We start from the raw sequence: 22,243 nt of genomic DNA, 5'->3' as shown, positions 1-22,243 counted from the left end.
AGGAGTCAAATCAATTTTGTTAGTTCAGTAACTTACAAAGCGCTGCATTGGGAACGCCACGATGGAAACTGAGATAAATACACCATTAAGAGGTCATCGTTTCCTTCTGTTTCTTATTACCCGTCTGTCTTCGCCTGTCTTTAGATGAAAGAGACAATGTGAGCGAGACATTAAGGTATGTTTGTCTCTGTAGCCAGTACAAAATAAGACTCACGCACTTAGGAGTGTATACTTTAATGTCAAACCTTTGTGAAGTCATGCAATAAACCTACTTTCACATGTACAGGAACATATCTGTCATTCTGCATTACACGGGCATGTCTGATTTCCATGCACAGTTTGTTTTTGTTTGTTAACATATATAAATATATATATATATATATATATATATATATGTTACATACATAATGCTGAAAAAATAACACTAGTTGAAACTTTGGAAAATACCCCAAATTGGATTGATACAACCGAAGGAAATAAATCTTTAAGTGCATGACAATTTGGATTAGAAGATTGAAATATCCTTGAAGACTCCATGGACAAAATAAATCCTGGGTCAGCAACTTTTAGATTACTATGTGTACCCGTGCCCCCAAAATTGGAGTTATACTGAGCATGTGCAAGAAGCTGCATGCTTTCCGTAGAGGTAGCTGGGGTGGAGTTAAATGAGAGAGAAAAACTCCAATAACTAAGGAATGCCTGCACCAATTTGCATGCACTAAAATGCACTGGTATCCATGCGAAATGGACTTTAAAATGTATTAAGCATGAAAATAAAGCTCCAAAGTACTTGTGATCAACTCCTCCATAAGTATTGCCTTCCCTTTCTGTGAATAATCCCTTCTTTCATTACAATAAAAGCACTGACTTTAATAAGTAGCCTCTTGTAATGCGCTCGGTGCATGGGGTGAGGATTTCCCTTGAAAGAGCCTTGAATTTATTTTTATATTGTGTTGAGGTCACCTCTTAGGTGTGTCTCTTCTTGAGTAAATAAATCCAGTCTAGCTCAACACTCCCCATAGCTAAACCCACGTTCATATTATTAACCGAATAGCTCTTCTTTGTCTTTCAATTCAATCTCCTCTTTCTAGTACACTGATGCATTCATATCTTGCATCGATACCCCTTAAGGACAATGGGCGGTCCCTAAACCCATTGAAAACAATGCATTTTGAGCCCGTACATTTGCCATTAAGGGGTTAATACATGCTAGCAGTTAGCCTCAGCAGCCAGTACTCCTCATGGTATAATTTGAAGTCAACTAGTCAAATTTTTATGTTACATACTGCTTGTTGTGTCCTGTCCACCCATTGTACAGCGCTACGGAATTTAATGGCGCTATATATAAAACAATAAACAATAATAACTAGTACCCCCAAGTCTTTTTGTTAAGCGATGATTTTCCAAGCTTCCTACTTTAAACCAGTTTTCAATCCCAATACACAAACGATATCCTTGGCCTAGTGCCTTTAATTTAAGGAATAATCTCCTAAGAAAACACATCAAATTCCTTAATATTTAACTAGACTATATGGACCTACACAGATCTTAATTTCTACTTAGCTCATCGTAGAAGCTCAGGAGGTTTGTTTGGCAGGGTCTGTTCTTCATAGAACCATTAATACTAATAATTTTGCTTACCTCAGTTTCTAGTATTGCATCCCAAATGTAAGTTACCTAATACTGATGTTAAAGTCACCAATGTATAGTTTTCCAGTTGTGTTTGTGATCCTATTTTAAATATCAGATCCAGAACCCTTGGGTGAACACCATCAGCGTCTTCTGCCATAGGCGTATATGCATTTGGGTGTGTTCTAGCTCTCCTATCTTAGTTCAGTCTGCTAGACATATGCCCTGACTCCCTGAATAATGAAAGTCTATGGAGCAGCAGACTTCATTAGCATTGCCATAAAGAATAACCTCAGTGTGATGTTTGACCATCGAAAGTAACCCAAAATTTCACATGACTGACAACAATGGCAGCCTCCAGGTCTGCAGATAAGGGGGTTTTCTTAAATCTACTTTTCTATATAAGGCACCAAATTTAATGCTCAAGGGAATATGCATATTTTTTAAAAGCTGGAGCAGCAACACCAGAGACAGCACTTAAAAAATGGTCAATATTTGTGCAGTATGTTACAAAATACAAAAGAACGTTGAGAATTGCTTAGTATGGTTACTTAATAACCTGGTGTGTCCCTGCTCAGGTTTTGTGTAGTATGTTACAAAATACAAAAGAACGTTGAGAATTGCTTAGTATGGTTACTTAATAACCTGGTGAGTCCCCGCTCAGGTTTAGGTTGCTTGTGCCAATACACCGAATACAAAATCTCCATTTATGTATCAGTCTGTCCCTACCACCAGGGCAGTACAGAGCAAAAACATGAGACAAATTCCCTCTCCATTCTGGAACCATAAACCCCAGACATACATTTCAGCCTTCATGGGCCTTGTCAGCCATGCAGTTGATATCCCTCTAGCCACATGTGGACTCACCTCTAGATGGGGCACCAAGAGATCCCTCAAGGGTGACATAACTAAAATAAGGGTGTGAATTCAACTGAGGATGGACAGCCAGTTAATGGACCCTGCCCTGTGATGTGTTGCTGCTCAGGGCCATCTCACGTTCAGTTCAGTCATTACAGAGAACAAAATCTCCATCAACATATCAGTTTGATCCTCCCTAAGTGTAATGGTGAGTCCAGATGTAGACCTTCTTGCTCACTTGGGCCTTATAGGGATCCCAACCAGACCCTACTGATGAAGCTAATGAATGCTGGGGTGGTTGGTTCTCTTGTACAGAGGACAAGTTGCACTTTGGGCTGCCCTTGTCAGACTGATATATAAATGGAGATTTTTTTCTCTGTAATAGCACAGGAGAGATAAAACTCAAGACAATCCTCAGCAGTAATGCACCTAAGGTGCTGGTTATTAAGCAGCTGTTAATCCTCAACGAGTTGCTTTTAAATCTTGATAGGATCATGAGGTCCTAAGTGGAAATATTTAGCATCTCCATCCAGGCCTGGACTAGCCATTGGATGTACAATAGTGCTTTCCAATTACATGTATAGGCTCCCGTGTGGCCGATCTAATGCTTTAATGTACAGCCATCTGCTGGAAACACGACTGACGGCTGAAGACGTGTAAGAGCTTAGCGAGCGCCCATGTATCCAGCTATAGAGTGCTTGGGCAGATGTCCATCCCAGCATGTTCCTACCTCCATCTATAAGTGATTAAATGCATAATTATAGTTTTACTTAACTAAGAAAACACAACATGACTCCAAGTGTTTATTTTTTTTAAGATATGGGAGCACCACCATAGTTTGTTTATTAAAGTATACAAAATGACTGTTAATTAAGAAGCTAAGATGACCACAGCGTGTATTGGTTTCTCTTCTAGCTTTTGTAATCTGAATCTCATTGTTGCCGCTGGATAAAACTCCTTGATGATGATGAGGTTATGTTTTAAGGAGACTTAATGTGTAATTCTGCTAAGTTACACAGTTATGTTCTTTGTAAATTGTCTTGTTTTTCTTCCACGTTCAATTAGGTCAGAAGGGCTGACGTAGTATCAATTACTTGGGTAATGGGTAATTACAGCATTGCATTAGCAGTAAATTGTACATTGAAATATTGTATTTGAAAGACACTTGATCTCTCTGATAGCCCTGGTATTTCCCATTAAGTAATTATAGGATGTTTATAGGATATTGTAGGAAAAAATAGAAGGCGTTAGTTTGGTCTGCTGTCAGTCCATTAAAACAACAACATGATGCAACCATTATTGGGGTAAGAAAAAAAGACCCTAAAAACAATGCATTGGGAGACTGTACATGTACGGGCTTTATCATTAAGGGGTTAATATGATTTCAACCTAAGTGCTATCATGCTATCGGCTGTTTCAACGAGAGGTGTTCATCTACAGCTCTAGAGCTGCAGTTTCTCCTAAAAGTATGTTTTTGCAGGGTTAATTAATGTATATTTAAGTATTTTAATATGCATTTGTTGTTCAGGAGGCTGCCTGTGACACCGGAGTGTACCTTTAAATCAGACATAATAGCTGATGTGTGAAATGTATGTATTGGGGAGCTTAGGATAAAAAAGTTTTAACCCTTGGATAATAAAACACATACAAGACTGATGCTTGTGCAAGATGAATAGGACTAGGATATCACAAACTGCGCAAACTTCTCGTACCGGTTCAAAATTGTTTAGAAAGGGCTCTTCCCACCTGGACTGTATCGGTCCAGGTCAGAAGGGCCCTTTCTAAACTACTTTGAACCGGCACAGGGAGACAGGAACGCATCGGGGTCACGTTATGTCACATGACCCTGTTATGTCACATGACCCCATGGTGAAACCAAGGCTGCATGCACAATGTTGGAACAGCCGACTAGAAAAAGCTGCTGGAGAGGTGAGAGTTAAGCTGGGGTTGGCGTATGTATGTATGTACCGTATTGGCTCGGATATAGGCCGCCCCCGTATATAGGCCGCACCCTAAAAGTTTGGTGCTTTTTTAAAGAAAAGGTTTTTTTCTTTAAAAAAGCACCAAAAAAACATGCTGCCACTCTGTCCCCCCCGAGATACGCTGCCCATGTCCCCCCCCGAGATATGCTGCCACTGCCCCCCCCCCGAGATATGCTGCCACTGTCCTCCCCCGAGATATGCTGCCACTGTCCTCCCCCCCCCCGAGATATGCTGCCACTCTGCCCCCCCCCCCGACCTACCAGAGCTGACTCCCGGGTGTCTTGCGGGGCCGGTGGGGGACATCTACGCAATACGGGTATACAAATTCCGGTGCCGGCACTCACCGGGAGTCTGCTCTGGTAAGTCTTGGGGCAGAAGTAAAACGCATCGTGCGAACGGTCACCGGCTGCGGCGATGCGCGTAAACAACCTCCGCTGCCGGAGCTAGAGGCAAAGATGGCACAAACAGACTGGTTTGGAGTTAGGATGGCACTGATCAGCTTTGGGGCAAAGGCACAAGCAGTTTAGGGCAAAGGTGGCACTGCGGGACATGTTGCTTGGTGAAGTTGCAGGGCTTTGGGGCATCCACGGTTTCTAGTTATGCCCCTGACTACCGCATGTCTACTTCACTGGCTCGGTGAAAACTGAGAGTGGGGCTCGGTTCAGACCCCCAATCTGGCAGGAATCAATGGACCAACAAGGAGCAGTGCAGCTGCAGGGCTGCAGCTTTAATGTCAGTTCTTATTTTCATTTCCGAAGAATGCATATTAAAGTGGAAATGTATTCACAGCTCACGTAAATGTGCATGCTTCTGGAGTGGGACTGTCATTAAACTGTCCCTTTAACATGCCCAGCAGATAGAATGATTCTATGAGGACTGCAAAGGAATAAATGTATAGATATTTAACATAAGATAGAGATAGAACCAGGAGGGAACTCCACAGGTTCTGTACCTGTATCTATAACTGTATATTATATATATATATAATATGATATATATAATAGTATATGTCATGTTAATAATAATAAGACATATAAATCCAGGCAGATCAGAAGTTAACTAAAACTGTATTTCTTAGCAAAGTTTAATGTTCAGCCCAAAATTAAAACGCAGACATCCTGAATGTGATTGTTTGAAAGTCTGTAGAGAAACCGGGACACATCGACCGTTAACAGCCAGATGTGCATGCAAATCCAGAGGAAATGTCTGATGATGTCATCAGAGGACGAAGAGGGGCTGTGTTACGTGACGGGCCTGCCCACACCCTCAATCTGCTAGTATGTAGGCTAGGGAGAGGAGAAGAAGCCGTGCGAACAGTCCCGGAGACCATCGCCTCCCTGCTTTGTGGATCGCGCTCGGAAGCTTCTTCTGTAGAGCTCTGGGAAGTCCCTCTGAGCTGCCCCGTCTGCCATGTCTCCCGCACAGACCGCCAGGAGCTCTCTAGCTGCCAACAAGTACTTCTTAAAAAGTGTGCCAGGGGTGCTCAGTATCCTGCAGCTGGCGAGCGGGGCCGGATTCTGGATCACGGTGGCCTCCAACCGCTACGGGGGCTCCATCCACTTCGCTCTGTTCGTGGCTGTTTTCTTCTGGCTCGTAACTCTTGCCTTCTTTTTCGTCACTCTGCTGGACAAGCAGGAACTGGTGCCGGTTCTGGGTGGAGGTCGCTGGGTTTTGACCAACTCCGTCTATGATGCCCTGGCCACCGTCCTGCACATCGCCGCTGCATCTATCATGATCACCAAGACCCAGGCTAACGAGTTCTGCAACCTGGAGACCTATGCGCTGCCTTGTCTCTTCAAGGCTTATATGGTGGCTTCGATCTTCGCCTGCCTCTGCTGCCCTCTTTATCTGATTTCCTGCCTCTACTTCTCTCTGAGGAAGTGCAGAGGGCACTTAAGTGTTATCTAGAGAGGATGAAGATCCCGAACTCTTAGCTGCACAACTCACACGGATCTCCACCCTTTCTTGGACTCTAATGAATGGCAGTTTCATCGGAACTCAAAAGAGAGACTGTTGAGGAATGGCAAGGGTTTTTTTTTTATTTTTTTTTAAAACCAAATTATTTACAGTTAGGAATTTATGTGCAAAGCCACTTTAAAATTGGACTGATGCCAAATGTGTTTATTGCATTTTTTTCTAGTTTAATGTTTGCTTAATCCAAAGTGTATTCGGTAATTTAACCATTTATGGTACTTTTTGTACGATAAAATAGATTAAGCTGAAATAAGATTGTGTTGAAGCGATCATTTGTTTTAATAGATCTACAGGCTGGCATTTTGGAGATCAGCAGATAGATCTCCTCTGTCTGAAATGGTACAGAATGTGCATGAGAGATGATCCACTCTGGATCTCAAAGGGTTAATAGACAGTAACTTGTACTTTATGGCCCATGGTAAGGGTTGCAAAGTAGTATCACCCCCCCCCCCCAATTTTTGAAATGGCCAAAGTGGGACATGTTGGTTTTAGGGGTGTGGTTAGGGGCGTGGTCAGGGGCAGGGCTTTACTGAAGCTTTTTTTGTGACTGTAACCCATTGACAGAAGACTAATTTCATGGACAGAATATAATCAACATGTTTTCTGCTGCTGGTAGTCACATGACATTAATGTGACTTTTAGGGCTAGAACCCTCGGTCACACTCATGGCCACCAAGCTTCTAGAAAAAAAAGGACATCAAGGAAGAACTGGGGGATTTGGCTCAAAAGAGGGACTGAACCACTTAACAAAGGACACATGGTAGGTATGCATTTGGAACCCCAGAAACTTCAGCTTCTCCAGAACACCCAGAGGTTCCAATGCCTTATTACATCACTGGTTCAGCAGTATGCCCCCACTTACCCCCCATTATGGGGACAGCAATGACTCCAGGATAACTTGCGGGGTGGTTTCTGTGCTGTTACCTCTTTAATCATTTGAAATACCCTCCTTTTATTCATCGGTGTTTAATAAATCGGGGTCTAATTCATTGTGGTTTCCCCCTACTTAAACGCACCCGAATGCTTCTTTCAGGTCCTGGTGGTTAAAAGGTTAAACTATGCTCTCCAATGTAAATATAATGTGTTATTTGAAATGATAAACACTACTTACCTGCATATATTAACCCTATTAATCCCAGCTCGCAAATGGTTATCCGCTGTTTAGTCATTTTGGTGGGGTGAGAATCTTCTCTGTGTGGGAACGTTCACGCCAGACAGCAAGATAAAGCCAAATGAATCTACTTAACGCTAAATGTTATCCTTTAGAACAAAAAGTCATAGTCTAAAACTAGAGGGTCAGAGACCTCGATGAAATGTAAGGAAGAAGGGGGTAGTTAAAGCACCTCTAAACATTTCAAATAGACAATAAATATATACCTATACCATGCATTTATACATTCTCCCACTGTATTAACTTCTGCCACTGCTGGGAGGCTATTCCATGTATCCACCACCCTCTCAGTCAAAAAAAAAATTTGTTCATTGTAGATCTCTGCAAAGTTTGCAGACATTCAAGGTCCTAAGGGATTGCCGAGCCAGCCAGAGCATGCCGTAAGATGAAATATGAGCGGTGGAAGCCGGAGCAGCAAAACATTTCAGACAGGATAAGACTTTATGATTTGCAGAGACAGTAAATATTCATGAAATGTATAGAACATACCTTTTGTAACACGTTACACGCATGCGGATTGCGGTATATTTTTCTTCGTGCAACGATAGAATTGTTCACGATTTATTTCCGTTCCATTTGTTTATTCACCAAGCAGTGAGTAAGGTGGGGAATCTCATCTTATTGAATTATGACGGGTCAAGTTTGGAAAGTTCCTCTTTCAAGAAAGTATTTTCTGAGTACTTTATGATGCGTTCTTGAAAAAGTCTAAAAAATAATCACTTGGCTTAGGCAGAAGCTGCAGCTCCAGAGCTCTTCTGTGGTCCAGAGCTCCAGCAAAGCGCCTCCTTCATGGTCTGACAATTTGCACCACAGATTGGCTTGAAGTAGCCAATCAGAGGCTTATATTATATGTTATATGGGAGCACTCTCTGTGCATGCGTACTGCGGGTCCCATTAGACCTCTCTCCCCGCAATGTTTGTTGGGGGAGGGGGTTGCATTTACTGCAGGGCAAGTAGCTAAGGGCAGGGAAGGGGCAAATGCATATGGAGCGATTCTGCAGAATCCCACCATGTATTTGCAAGGAGGACACCACAAAGATTTAAGGGGTCCACTCAGATATCACGTGCGTTAAAATGCATATGATGGGTGGCGCGTCCCATTAAATGCTTCATTTCGGCACAACTCTTTGTTTAGTGAATTGATTGTAAATTTGGAATATACTCCAGAAAAACAGCTCCTCGCAAAAAAAAAAAAATAAGATAACACCAAAAAAAATTTGTAGAGCTTGTCTGCTGTCTGTACCAAAAATATGAGCATCAATTATACCCCACCTGGGGTGAAAAAAAGATTTCTGAGGTCCTCAAAGTTTGTGTAACTTACATCTTTTTTCTGTTTTGGCCCATTGGAAGGTATCAACTTTAGCTAATGAGTGCGATGAGTGTGATCTTCCGAAAATGTTGTTATTCTGAAATTTCTCTTTAAATCCACGTTTCAGTATGTCATGCAAAATGCTTACGTTAAAGGGTTAACAAGGCATCTTGCATGAGGAAGCAAAAATTAGTTTTTCTTGGTCCACATCCTGCCATAAATGTGATCTGAGTCATGGCCAGACCATGACATCAAATCAGTGGGGCAGAAACAGCACCTATGCAGGGCATCTTCAAAGCATACCAGATGTCCTGTCCTGGGTGCCATAAACTCTTACAGGGGACCCGGAGGGGGGGGGGGGGTCGGGGGCTCAGACCAAGCATCTCCAGAGTTACAATTTGTAGAAATATGGTTAAGTCTCCAGAGTAGAATCATGACATGAAGAGGTTCTCTGTGTTGACCCTGTGCCCTTCAGTATGACATCAAACATGGCAGGAGGGAATTAAGCAGGACCGAGAAATAAGAATAGGTCACCTAGGTATCAGGTTGGTTGGGGGTGTTTGGTACCTGTGACAGGGTACTTTATGTAGATTGTAAGCTCCTCTGAGCATGCCCCTCCTCACCAGTTGTCTCTGTCAATTTGTTATGTTACATACGACTTGTTATGTCCTGTCCACCCATTGTACAACGCTACGGAATTTGATGGTGCTATATAAAACAATAAATAATAATAATATGATCTCTACAATTTGCAGGAAAGGTTTTCACCTTGTTACATATGGACATTCCACCTGCATCACCAGGAATGCGTCACCATAACACCTCACTGATGTCCACATTTGGCGGTGTCTGATGGTACATTGTGCTCTACTCATCTTCCACAGCGCTGTGATCTTCCAGTGCTTCACGTCCGTGTACACATTGTCGAGCAGCCTGGTGTGTGTGCTTTAAAATGATTTAATCATCATCCCATATTACGGGATAGACGTGGGTAGAGCTATCTTCTTAGTTCTAGAACTAGATTATTTGGGGTTATTATTAATGTTGAACATTGGAGATTAGATCAATCTTTTCAGTTCACGTTTGCATTGTAATGGACCCCCATCCAAGGTTGAACTGCAACAAGGGCTAAGTCAGCCCTGAAAATGCATAATTCAATTGATACAATTCAAGAAGGATCACTGATCCAACCACCACGCATTATTCAGGGCTAATAGGCCCATCTTCCAGACAGACTAAGCCACAAACCGATACATTGGGGAAAAAGTTGCCCTCACAAGCTTACAATCTTATCATGAATTAATTCCTCTGCTACATTGTTTTATGAGTCTGAGAAAGCAGCTACTTCCAAAGCCTGAATCTAAGCGATGGGCTTTACATCCCTGCAAGTGCGTTAATCACAGCAAGGTTGTAGTATGACCCAGATGAATCAAAGTGGAGGAAGGATTGCCGCGCCTCTGGAGTGGAAGCCAGATCCTCAATGATGTTAAAAGATGTTGACTAGCGTTTAATGGAGTGAAGCAGCTTTGGGAAGAGACTTCGGTTTTCCTTCCAGCATCGCTTTCCCCCTGTGTCTCACTGTACGTGAAATGGATTTTCAGAAAATGGATTTTTAATGAATGAATGAAAAGCCATTCATAATTTATTAGTGAAGGAAACAAGTGCCCTGATTATGTTAGCTTGGGTTTGCGAAGATCTTGGGCTTATGGTCTCTGCTCACATTCTTGGAAGCATGTAGGCAAAGGCCAGGCAGAAGCCGTTGTTGAACTCAGTCAATCATTGGTCAGGAGACTATAGAGTCTGCTCATTATCATCATGTTAAATGACAAAAGTAGAAGTATACTATCTAAAAAAAACATTACTCTCAATGGTGTTTATATTCCAGCCACTGGCTACAAAGGTTAGTTTTATAGCGGGGAGCTCTAATAATATATATTAAAAGATATAGTTATTTTTTAAAACAAATAATTACCTTTATGAGATAAATATTATGAAGAAAAACATATATGTGTGAATATAGCAATAACTAAGCCTCTGTGCCGCCTAATAATTTAGTGTTGGAGCAGTGTGCGATACAGTCCATGTATTGGCATTTAAGGGGTTAATTCGTCACAGAGATATTGTGTTTTGCTTCAAATCCTCATGGGTCTCAGTCATGGGGTCTGGTTAGTATCAATCGAAGCAGAAGACAGCAAAGAGGTCCACTTACCTTTCCACTTGGGGTGGGCCCCCAAAGATCGATGGAGAGTGAAAAACAGAAAAGTTTTCCACCCCAAGTAGAAAGGTGACACCAGAAGAAGACCTCCTTGCTCTTTTGCAACTAGATGGATACCAAATAGACCCCACTGACAAGGTCAAATTGGACATCTGGGGTTGTTGGTCCCCTTGTGCAGAGGAAATTTGCCTTTAAAGCGGGGATGCACTGGATCTCAAAAGGCCCACCCAAGTGGAATGTGCAGATCTTGATCTCTCTGATTTCTTGTGCTTAGAGGGGTACCACAGAGGGACCCCAACTGGCAAAGACTATGAAGACTGAAACATACAGCTGGAGTTGTTGGTTCCTCGTGCAGAGGACATTTGATTCTCATTTGGCTTCCGGACTGCCTTTGGAGTAGCGTCAGACTGATATGTTGAAGGAGAAGTTTGTGACGCTCCCATTATTGGACAGTCTATTAAGCAGCTGTCTGCTAACCTCTCATTTATATTATGTTTATATATTTGTTGCCAACTTTATTAGGGGGAGAAGCGCAGACAGTTTTTGTTTTTTTGTATACACTGTTTTTGCAGCATGCTCACACTGTTTGGTAGGCCTCATATTATACATTTGTATTATTTGAGCCTGAGACTAGCTTAGCGCACCGACATTTTTTCTTTTCCCTGAGTTAATATCAGCTATTTTTGTAAGGTATAACATAATATATGTGTAAGGATGTGTCTATTTAAATTGCGCTGCGTTTCCACACTCCCCGTTGAATCGCTGAGTAGATGCCGATTCTATTGACTTCAGCAGAGCATTTTTTAATGATTGTAGGCTAGAAACCTCCGGCTTTTACACAGAAACAGATTAATATGCTGTTATGTTTCCAGAGTCCTCTCTTGTCAGCCTCTGACACCTCTTCAGCTGCCAGTAATTTAACATTTTTCGTTGTCAAAAAACTATCCTGACGTTTTGTTATCCTTCAGAGTAATAACCATCAGCTGGAATGGTGTCAGCTCAAATCTGCAAATAAATTCTGTGCCTGCGAAAAATAATTGTCTGCATGAATTATTTGATATTGTTATTAAGTAGAAAATGTTGTTGATAAATTGATCATGAATATTTAGATCACTTGCATTCAAAACAGGTTTCAAATCTTAAAGGGATTCATAACAAGACATTTTGGACAATGCTATGCTTCCAACTTTGTGGGAACAGTTTGGGGAAATCCCTTTTCTTTTCCCAACAGACAATTTCCCATAGAAACTCTCCTAATGTTTGCGGAAAGCCTTCCCAGAAGAGTGGAAGCCGTTATAGCTTCAAAGGGGGACCAACTTCATATTAATGTCTATGTATTTAGAATGTGATGTCATCAAAGTCCCTGTTGGTGTAATGATCGGTTACTTTTGTCCATATTGTATATCTTTACCAAGAACTTGTGAATGTACAAGGAAAGCCCATTTTCCTCCTGGTGAGATTATTCATTAAAACCTGAGCTGACTAGAATGGGCTCCAAATATATAGATTTTGGGGCAAAACGTATCATGGGTGTTCTCTATGGTTATTTTCCCAGTAAACTAATAAATTAACTTAATAATAAATACTTAAATAGGAAACATCACAGTTTGAGTAACATTGGAAACACTGAATAGACCTTAAAGTTCTAACTAGTTCGAACCGCCTCTAAAAGTAACTCTCGTGACGGATGGTCTAGTCAAAGCAACTTTTCCATAACGAGAGTATTTCATAGCGGCAGGAGCACCAGAGACCCCAAAGCTCTAACTTTATCTGTTCCTTGCAATCATCTGAATCAAGTTCTTCTTGTCTAAAAATAGGCAGAACTAGGTTTTCCATATATATCCCCAACAACGGCCTCCTTTGATTTTCCTTCCAATTAATTCTTTTAGGGAGTGGTCTGGTGTTATATACGGGACGTGGCACAAAGTATCGGAAGACGGGAAGGAAGAAAACAGATGTTATTATATCTGGTTGGAAACAACAAGCCTTTTCTTCGACTCATTATGAATCGCTGCCTTGTTCTGCCAGCTGAGCGAGCTTTTATTTGTGAATTCAGAGGTTAAAACAGGAAACCATTCAGTACAGAAAACCTATTCATTTAATTTCCGATAATGTCCGATAATCGGGCATTTTCCAGCTGGAAAAATGCTTTGAGTTGAGTACCCCAAAGTTCTGTTAGTGATCTCATTTGTTTAAATTTATCTATAATGAAATATAATGGAAAGGGGGCACGGAAAGCAAGAACTCAGTCTTTGCAGATGACATCAAATTACACACGGTAACTAAATGAGACTTGCATGTTCTACCCCTGCAAAAGCGATTTAGACAAATTAGGAAGTTAAATCGCAAATGTGTTTCAACGTAGTAAAATGTAAAATTACGCATTTGGGGAAGGAAAGAGGCGGACTGTTTATTCGAAAAATCATCCATGGGGAAAGACATCGACGTATTTGTCAATAATAGCCTTTCCAGATGTGCATAGTCTCAGGCAGTTGCTACAAAAGTAAGCACATTTTTATCCTGCATTAAAAGGAGAATGAGTGTATGGGATGAAAGTGTAAAATTGACCATGACCTCCAACTTTATCAAGCAACATGTCCCACAGTGCCACCTTAGCCGCCAAATAGCTTACGAGTACCTCCTTTGCCCCCAAACAGCTTGTGAGTGCCACTTTAAGCCCCAAGCAGCTTATCTGTGCCCCAAACAGCCTGCCTGTGCCATCTTTGCTGATGATTTCAGTGGGTCTCCCCTTCATGGGGGCCCTAAAAGATCCAATGTTTCCTTGGTTCATGCAAGTCAGGGAAGGAAGGGGCTGCATATACAGGCCCAGAAGAAGAAGATTGAGGGACTTACTTTCACCCGTCTACCTTTTTCATGTATGATGAGTACCTCCGGCATCAAGAACAAAAAAAATTCCTGAGGTTGGTTGTGCAATATTTTGTTTCATGTGATCACAGGCATGGTTTTGTACATGTGTGTACTCGCTTGTTTTATATAGTTCAGGTTAGTTCACTGGAACTGCTGCAGTGGAGCCTTGGTTTTGGTGGATGTGGGCTGTGACTTTTGGCTGCATATCCTCAGATGGAAGCTTGAGACCCTGATTGAGACACCTTTCTTCACACACACACACCAATCAACCAAGAGTCCCTAACACAGAGCGCTTAGACTGCATACAGATGTTCTCTTCTGGTTCTCTTGTCCCAGCAGGTAGCGAGGGTCTGATGGTGACCTTAAGGATTAACGGGACGATGCCTGAGGGTGCAGAAGCTGGTGGTAGAGGCTAATACAGTCAATATAAACATGGATGGGATAGGCATATAGCTATCCTGAATCTAAGACGAGACCAACGGCTGATTATGGTTGGAGTGTTGACATCAGACTAGATGGGCCGAATAATTCCGAATAATCTACTGTTAAAATTCTATATTTCCTGTTTAACGCCTGATGAGATCATGGTGCAGGGTACGGTGCGATACAAATATAAACACCAGGGGGCAGTATTGTGTTAATCATCAAATGCGTTCTCTTTAGTTGTGAAAACCAGGGCACAAACACCTGTTAATTTTACGAGAGACATATAAAAGATCAGTTTTGCTTTCTCATTCTCGGTCAAGGAGACAAAAATAAGTAATGTGTACCCGTTAAAACAAATAAGGGCGGCACTGCTAAAACCTGGATGAAAAACAGGTTAAATCTGGAAACATCTGTAAAAAAAGTAATTTTCTGCAAGGATTTAATAACGGTGCTTTATGTCATATATAAATCAGGCTTGCAGAGTCTGTGTTATAATCACAAGGTTGCCCAGAGCAGCTTTGGCAGGTAGAATGTTCGCTATTAAACACAGTGTTATGAAAATACAAACCAAAGACAGGGGAAAAAATAAAATGGGACGCAATAAAACAGGCATGCTAAGACTGGCTAAAACAAGTGAGGATCTGGCGTACGTCTAAAGAAGAATTTCTCTAGCTTTTTTGTTGCCAAATACCCCTAATTGATATTCTCCAACATACAGCAATTACAATTGGCATTTTGGAGATTGATTGTATGATTATGGAGTATATTCACTAACCTAACCCTTTGCAGAACAGAACATTTCAAATGTCTCACTTCACGATGTATTATGAAGGGTCAACCCCAGCGAGAGGGCTCATAAACACTCTCCCCATAATAATTGTGCATTATGCGGGGCCAGCTAACTTTTTCTTGTAGGAGATTCACATTTTAGTGACTACACCTCATGCCATGCTGTGCCCAGTGCTGGTGAGCAATCTTCTGGGGTTTTGACCTCATGGAGAGGTCTTTATGTGGAAGTGGGGTTTAATGGTGAGGCTCGGACTAGTCTTGGACAAACCTGATAAATGTCCATTGGGAGGCCACCAAGTTGACCAAGTTTTGTATAGGCGGCAGAAATGTTTCAGGGTTAGTGTAAATGCCGGCATGTCCTTGGGAAATTCTGTGACAGTAGCAGCCTACTTTGTGGACACTTATAGGTGTGAGAAGACAGAAGGTGATAATCATATTTCCAAAATAATGAATGCATCAAATGTATAAAACAGAACGATATTCAGGTTCACAAAGAAAACTTTAAGATCAAGGTGAACTCACTAAGGACGTACTTCTCCTGTTATTGCTGACTACTTATGTCTCCGTCAAAAGATGATTGACCTTGTCAAGGCTACTCAACGTTTTTCCCATTTATAGGTTTTAGACCTTATACACATATCTATTATGAAATGATTGTTCATCCTTCATCCTTTATACAATATCATTTTGTAAAGTAGTCTACTAATGGAAGTGACTCAAAATAAATGTATTCATCAACACAAATAAATAATTCATCTATAACGAATACACGTGGAAAAAATATATACTGCATTTACCGTATTTGCTCGATTATAAGACGACCCTGATTATAAGACGACCCCCCAAAATCTGAATATTAACTTAGGAAAAAAAGAAAAAGCCTGAATATAAGACGACCCCAAAGGAAAAAAGTTTTACCAGTAAATGTTACCGTATTTGCTCGATTATAAGACGACCCTGATTATAAGACGACCCCCCAAAATCTGAATATTAACTTAGGAAAAAAAGAAAAAGCCTGAATATAAGACGACCCCAAAGGAAAAAAGTTTTACCAGTAAATGTTAATTCATGTAAACTATTTTTTTTAATAAAAGCTATGATTGAGAAAAAGATTTTTTTTGTTTTTATTTCTTGTATTTTCCAACCTGTCCCCCAGTTACGCACATCTGCCCCCAGGCTTGCCACACCAATATGGCACTGTGGCCCATGATATGCCTTTTAACCCTCTATATGCCACTGTGCCCCATGGTATGCCTTTTGACCCCCTATGTGCCACTCTGCCTCCAGAAATGCCTTATACCCCTATATCCCATTCTGGCATTTAGGGGGTTAAAATGCATATTATGGGGCAGAGTGGCATATAGGGAGGTATAAGGCATTTCAGGAGGCAGAGTGGCATTAAGGGAGTTAAAAGGCATTGCATAGAGCACTCTGCCTCCAGAAATGCCTTATACCCCTATATGCCACTCTGCCATTTAGGGGGTTAAAGGGCATATTATGGGGCAGAGTTACATATAGGGAGGTATAAGGCATTTCAGGAGGCAGAGTGCTCTATTAAATGCCCCCTTAACGCCACTCCAGAAATGCCCTATGCCCCCATTTAACACACACACACACCCTATACCCCCATTTAACTAACTAACACACACACTCTCTCTCCCCCCTTCCCCCGCTCTCCCCTCTCTCTTACCGGTGCTTCCAGCCGGGGCAGCGGGTTGACGTCGCCTTCTGCTGCAGCCGGAAGGAGGTGTGGCTAGCAGCGGGGGTTTGTATGCGTCCGTCGCGTATACTTTCCCCGGCTGTCAGAGATCAGAGTTCCCCGCACCGGTGCGGCACCGGTGCGGGGAACTCTGATCTCTGACAGTCGGGGAAGGTCTATGCGACGGACGCAGACAACCCCCGCTGCTAGCCACACCTCCTTCCGGCTGCAGCGGACGTTGTCTACGCGGATCGCGTAGCCGTCAACCCGCTGGCCCGGCAACACAGCAGGAAGCACCGGTAAGTGTGTGTATGGGGGGGGGGGGGGGTCGGGTGAGACAGGAGGATCCAGGTCCCCTGCAGCGGTGCGGGGGATCTGGATCTTAGTCTCCTAATCAGACCTCTATTTGAGGTCTGATTAGAAGACGACCCCGATTAGAAGACGAGGGGTATTTTTCAGAGCATTTGCTCTGAAAAAAACCTCGTCTTATAATCGAGCAAATACGGTAATTCATGTAAACTATTTTTTTTAATAAAAGCTATGATTGAGAAAAAGATTTTTTTTGTTTTTATTTCTTGTATTTTCCAACCTGTCCCCCAGTTACGCACATCTGCCCCCAGGCTTGCCACACCAATATGGCACTGTGGCCCATGATATGCCTTTTAACCCTCTATATGCCACTGTGCCCCATGGTATGCCTTTTGACCCCCTATGTGCCACTCTGCCTCCAGAAATGCCTTATACCCCTATATCCCATTCTGGCATTTATGGGGTTAAAATGCATATTATGGGGCAGAGTGGCATATAGGGAGGTATAAGGCATTTCAGGAGGCAGAGTGGCATTAAGGGAGTTAAAAGGCATTGCATAGAGCACTCTGCCTCCAGAAATGCCTTATACCCCTATATGCCACTCTGCCATTTAGGGGGTTAAAGGGCATATTATGGGGCAGAGTTACATATAGGGAGGTATAAGGCATTTCAGGAGGCAGAGTGCTCTAATAAATGCCCCCTTAACGCCACTCCAGAAATGCCCTATGCCCCCATTTAACACACACACACACCCTATACCCCCATTTAACTAACTAACACACACACACACACTCTCTCTCCCCCCTTCCCCCGCTCTCCCCTCTCTCTTACCGGTGCTTCCAGCCGGGGCAGCGGGTTGACGTCGCCTTCTGCTGCAGCCGGAAGGAGGTGTGGCTAGCAGCGGGGGTTTGTATGCGTCCGTCGCGTATACTTTCCCCGGCTGTCAGAGATCAGAGTTCCCCGCACCGGTGCGGCACCGGTGCGGGGAACTCTGATCTCTGACAGTCGGGGAAGGTCTATGCGACGGACGCAGACAACCCCCGCTGCTAGCCACACCTCCTTCCGGCTGCAGCGGACGTTGTCTACGCGGATCGCGTAGACGTCAACCCGCTGGCCCGGCAACACAGCAGGAAGCACCGGTAAGTGTGTGTATGGGGGGGGGGGGGTCGGGTGAGACAGGAGGATCCAGGTCCCCTGCAGCGGTGCGGGGGATCTGGATCTTAGTCTCCTAATCAGACCTCTATTTGAGGTCTGATTAGAAGACGACCCCGATTAGAAGACGAGGGGTATTTTTCAGAGCATTTGCTCTGAAAAAAACCTCGTCTTATAATCGAGCAAATACGGTAGTATTCCACCCTCTTTTCTAATAACCTATTTATGCTCTGTTTATGTGTTTTCTTATTTTCGTAAAACCTTTTCACGGAGCGTAACACAATGTAACCTTTGTCTTATTATGTCTGAATATTTTATCAGCCTGTTGAATTAAATTGTTTCTAACTCCTAATCATTAAAATACGAAAACAAGCATTACTGGATTATTATTGACGTTATTACTATCAGCCACTTCTTTAATGGAATGAGAAACAAATCATGATATTTTTTACTTTCCAAACACCCTTTTGTCACTGCTAAGGAATCTAGAAAGTCGTCTGAAAGGTAAGTTGGCCAGATGTTCCCCCGACCGAGGCTTCTGTCACCCGTTCCTTTTTCTGTCCCTGAAATTGCAACATTTTTGCTTTGAAAGCTATTAAACACGTTACGGTAGTCAATGGCATTATAAAAAATCCCCATCAATCACCTGAGTTTATGGAATGCTTAAAAATAACATCAAGGATATTGAATATGATAAAAATTTTTACTTAGACTATGTTTATATTCAGAAAAAATATTTTTTTTTTTTAAATTTAACTTTATTATAGATATATTTATTTTTTTAATTCCACCAAATATGATGTATTTTTTCTAAAGCTTACATCATATTGGCTTCTTCATGTCATTGTTTATGAACCCTTAAAAGAATAATGTAATACACTCCTATACTCCTATAATGATGTAATACACTCCTATACTCCTATAATGATGTAATACACTCTTATACTCCTATAATGATGTAATACACTCTTATACTCCTATAATGATGTAATACACTCCTATACTCCTATAATGATGTAATACACTCCTATACTCCTATAATGATGTAATACACTCTTATACTCCTATAATGATGTAATACACTCCTATACTCCTATAATGATGTAATACACTCTTATACTCCTATAATGATGTAATACACTCCTATACTCCTATAATGATGTAATACACTCCTATACTCCTATAATGATGTAATACACTCCTATACTCCTATAATGATGTAATACACTCTTATACTCCTATAATGATGTAATACACTCTTATACTCCTATAATGATGTAATACACTCCTATACTCCTATAATGATGTAATACACTCCTATACTCCTATAATGATGTAATACACTCTTATACTCCTATAATGATGTAATACACTCCTATACTCCTATAATGATGTAATACACTCTTATACTCCTATAATGATGTAATATACTCCTATACTCCTATAATGATGTAATACACTCCTATACTCCTATAATGATGTAATACACTCCTATACTTTTTAAATGTTATCAAACATGTGTTACTGGCAGAGAAGGGCTGGTACCTTCTGGCTCAGGGGGGGCATGTAAAATTGGAATTCTGGCTTTTTGTTGCAATTTGTGTTTCTTAATTATTTTAAAAGAAAGTAGAAATGCGATTTTTTTTTAAAACCCCATGAATTGAAACAATGGGGTTTATGTATATAAAGTGTTTCTCATGTATGATAGTCTTTGGATTTGTACAAACTGTATTGTTTTGCGCTCATGTTCTTTTGACATGAAAAGGACACATTAATAAATTGCCATCAATGCTTAGGGACCATTATCCTAATTGTGCTGAGTCTCAATCCGTTGCAATTGATGTCACATTTTACAGGCATGTTTTTGAAGACCCTGCAATCCATTAAAGAAGGTAAATATTCCACCCAGAGAACAATCTTATCGCTGTGATATCCCTTTGGTCCATCACTAATAGAGCTAATTATAATGTGTAGTCACATTTTGTTTATTGTGATAAAAAAAACAGCATAGTAAAAGATGAGAAAATTAGAGGTTTTCTTGGAGTCTCCTTGAAATGTCCTTGAACGGTAAATTAGTCTTTATTAGCTTATTACTGAATGTTAGTGGGTACTATGGATACATTTACTTATTTATCGGAAGCAATACGTATATTAGCATTAACAATAACGTTAGACCTTCACTTAGAAAATTAAAATTATTTTTGTTTTGTAAGAGAAAAATTTTTCATGCATTCAATGAAAAGTAACCAACCACAAAAAACACAATTTGCATTTTTTTATTAAAGTATTAAACCCTTCAGAGGCATTTAGATATTTTTACCCTACTACTAAAACCTCCACCTATACCACTGGCCAGAAGGGCACGTATACTACCATAATACATTTCAGATTTTACTGGGAACACCTGCTTGCGCCTGCCCTAATTACTCAACAAATGCTGGTGCGTCTGTTAAATATGAGGGAACGTTAAACGGTTCATGAAACCTTAAAGCTGCTGTCCCACTTAGACAAAACAATAATTGTACTCACTTGTATGTTACGCAAATAAACTTTAACCAATCTGTTATTTTATTTCTATTTCTTAAGGTTGCCTGGTTTTATGTCACATGACAAGTATAACCAGCCAAAATTATGAATGAGGCAGAATTTTATCTGATTAAAGCCTGCATGGCACACGGTAATCTCAATCCAGATTGTGATGTACTGTGAATACAAATACACGTTGAGTCTCAAACAAGTCTCAAAGCAAATTGGGCAAAATATCTGGAATATCACCTAAAGATCAAGTGATTCAATGTGACACATCGATTGTATAGTGAAGCTTGGGCCCCCAGGGCCATATGTGCTGGCACATCCGCTTTATCTTTACTACTAATTGAGAGTCAAAGGTAATGCATACCAGCTAACACAATCCACTGAGGTCATATAATTATTAGATAAAGATGATACCTTCATTGGCTAAATGGCTTTTCATGGATTGCTAGCTTTCAAGACTAGGTAGTCTTGGAAGCTTGCACCTTGCATAAATCAGTTAACCAATAAAGGCATAATCTTTACCTAATTTGCTTTCTCTCTTTCTATCGCTAACATGGTACAACTCTATACCATCATTATATTTAACATCATGAATGTAGAAAATGTGGCCAGTATTAGATTCAATAGACATCTCCTTCTGCCCAGGGTCAAATTAATGAGGAGCACATAGAGCAAAACTCCTTAAACTGGCCTTGATTCTGCCATCACAAAACCCACTGGGTTATTTTGGTCCTGTAGATTGTAGAATGTCTGCTTATCTTTGCTATGACGTATATATAGATATGGTATACTATAATTTGAAGGTACACAGATTCCCATATATACATGGGAATTCAGTCTTTGCAGCTGGTGGCAAATTATTTCCCCTTGCAGAACATTATAATGCTTTCCGTCTCCCTGCAGAGATGTGCGCTGCCCCTTTTCTTCTTGCGAAGCCTTGACTTGCCTCAAACATCCCCAGAGAGCCTTGTTCACAAAGTCACCTTCTTCATGTTGTTCTATGTCAACGTATTCACACATGCAAGGGTAGCTCTAGGTTTTTCGAGGCCTTAAGCAAAACAACTTTGGGGTCTCCAACACAAACACATAATCAAATTGACAGGGGTGAAGTAGAGGAGAAAACACTCTGAATGACACTTTGTCATATTAGCAAATCTAATATGTGTCATCTCAGGTCAGTAGTAGAAGAAGAAGAGGAGTGAGGAACGCACAGGGTTGCAACCAGGCATAGAATTCCAAAGTGGAAATTAGTACCCACATAATATGTTTGGGCTTTTAGACTTCAAGAGCATCATGAAGTTCTGTGTACCAATAGAACATTTTTTTT

At 41.3% G+C, this 22,243-nt stretch overlaps 1 protein-coding gene across 1 annotated transcript; it reads left to right on the top strand.

Annotated features, from left to right (window-relative positions):
* The first annotated feature begins 5,877 nt into the window (after positions 1 to 5,877).
* Positions 5,878 to 6,668, top strand: MARVELD1 (MARVEL domain containing 1). Its single transcript, XM_053450357.1, has one exon. The coding sequence runs from the start codon at positions 5,880 to 5,882 to the stop codon at positions 6,375 to 6,377; it is 498 nt and encodes a 165-aa protein (XP_053306332.1). The 5' UTR covers positions 5,878 to 5,879; the 3' UTR covers positions 6,378 to 6,668.
* The last annotated feature ends 15,575 nt before the right edge of the window (positions 6,669 to 22,243 follow it).

This window comes from Spea bombifrons, chromosome 11, assembly GCF_027358695.1.
Source record: "Spea bombifrons isolate aSpeBom1 chromosome 11, aSpeBom1.2.pri, whole genome shotgun sequence".
Lineage (NCBI taxonomy): Eukaryota > Metazoa > Chordata > Amphibia > Anura > Pelobatidae > Spea > Spea bombifrons.
The sequence above is the reverse complement of the archived record's forward strand: the minus strand, read 5'-3'. Positions and strand labels throughout refer to the sequence as shown.

Bases quoted from the DNA above. Each gene is read 5' to 3' on its own strand.
- MARVELD1 (XM_053450357.1), top strand. From the start codon at position 5,880: ATGTCTCCCGCACAGACCGCCAGGAGCTCTCTAGCTGCCAACAAGTAC.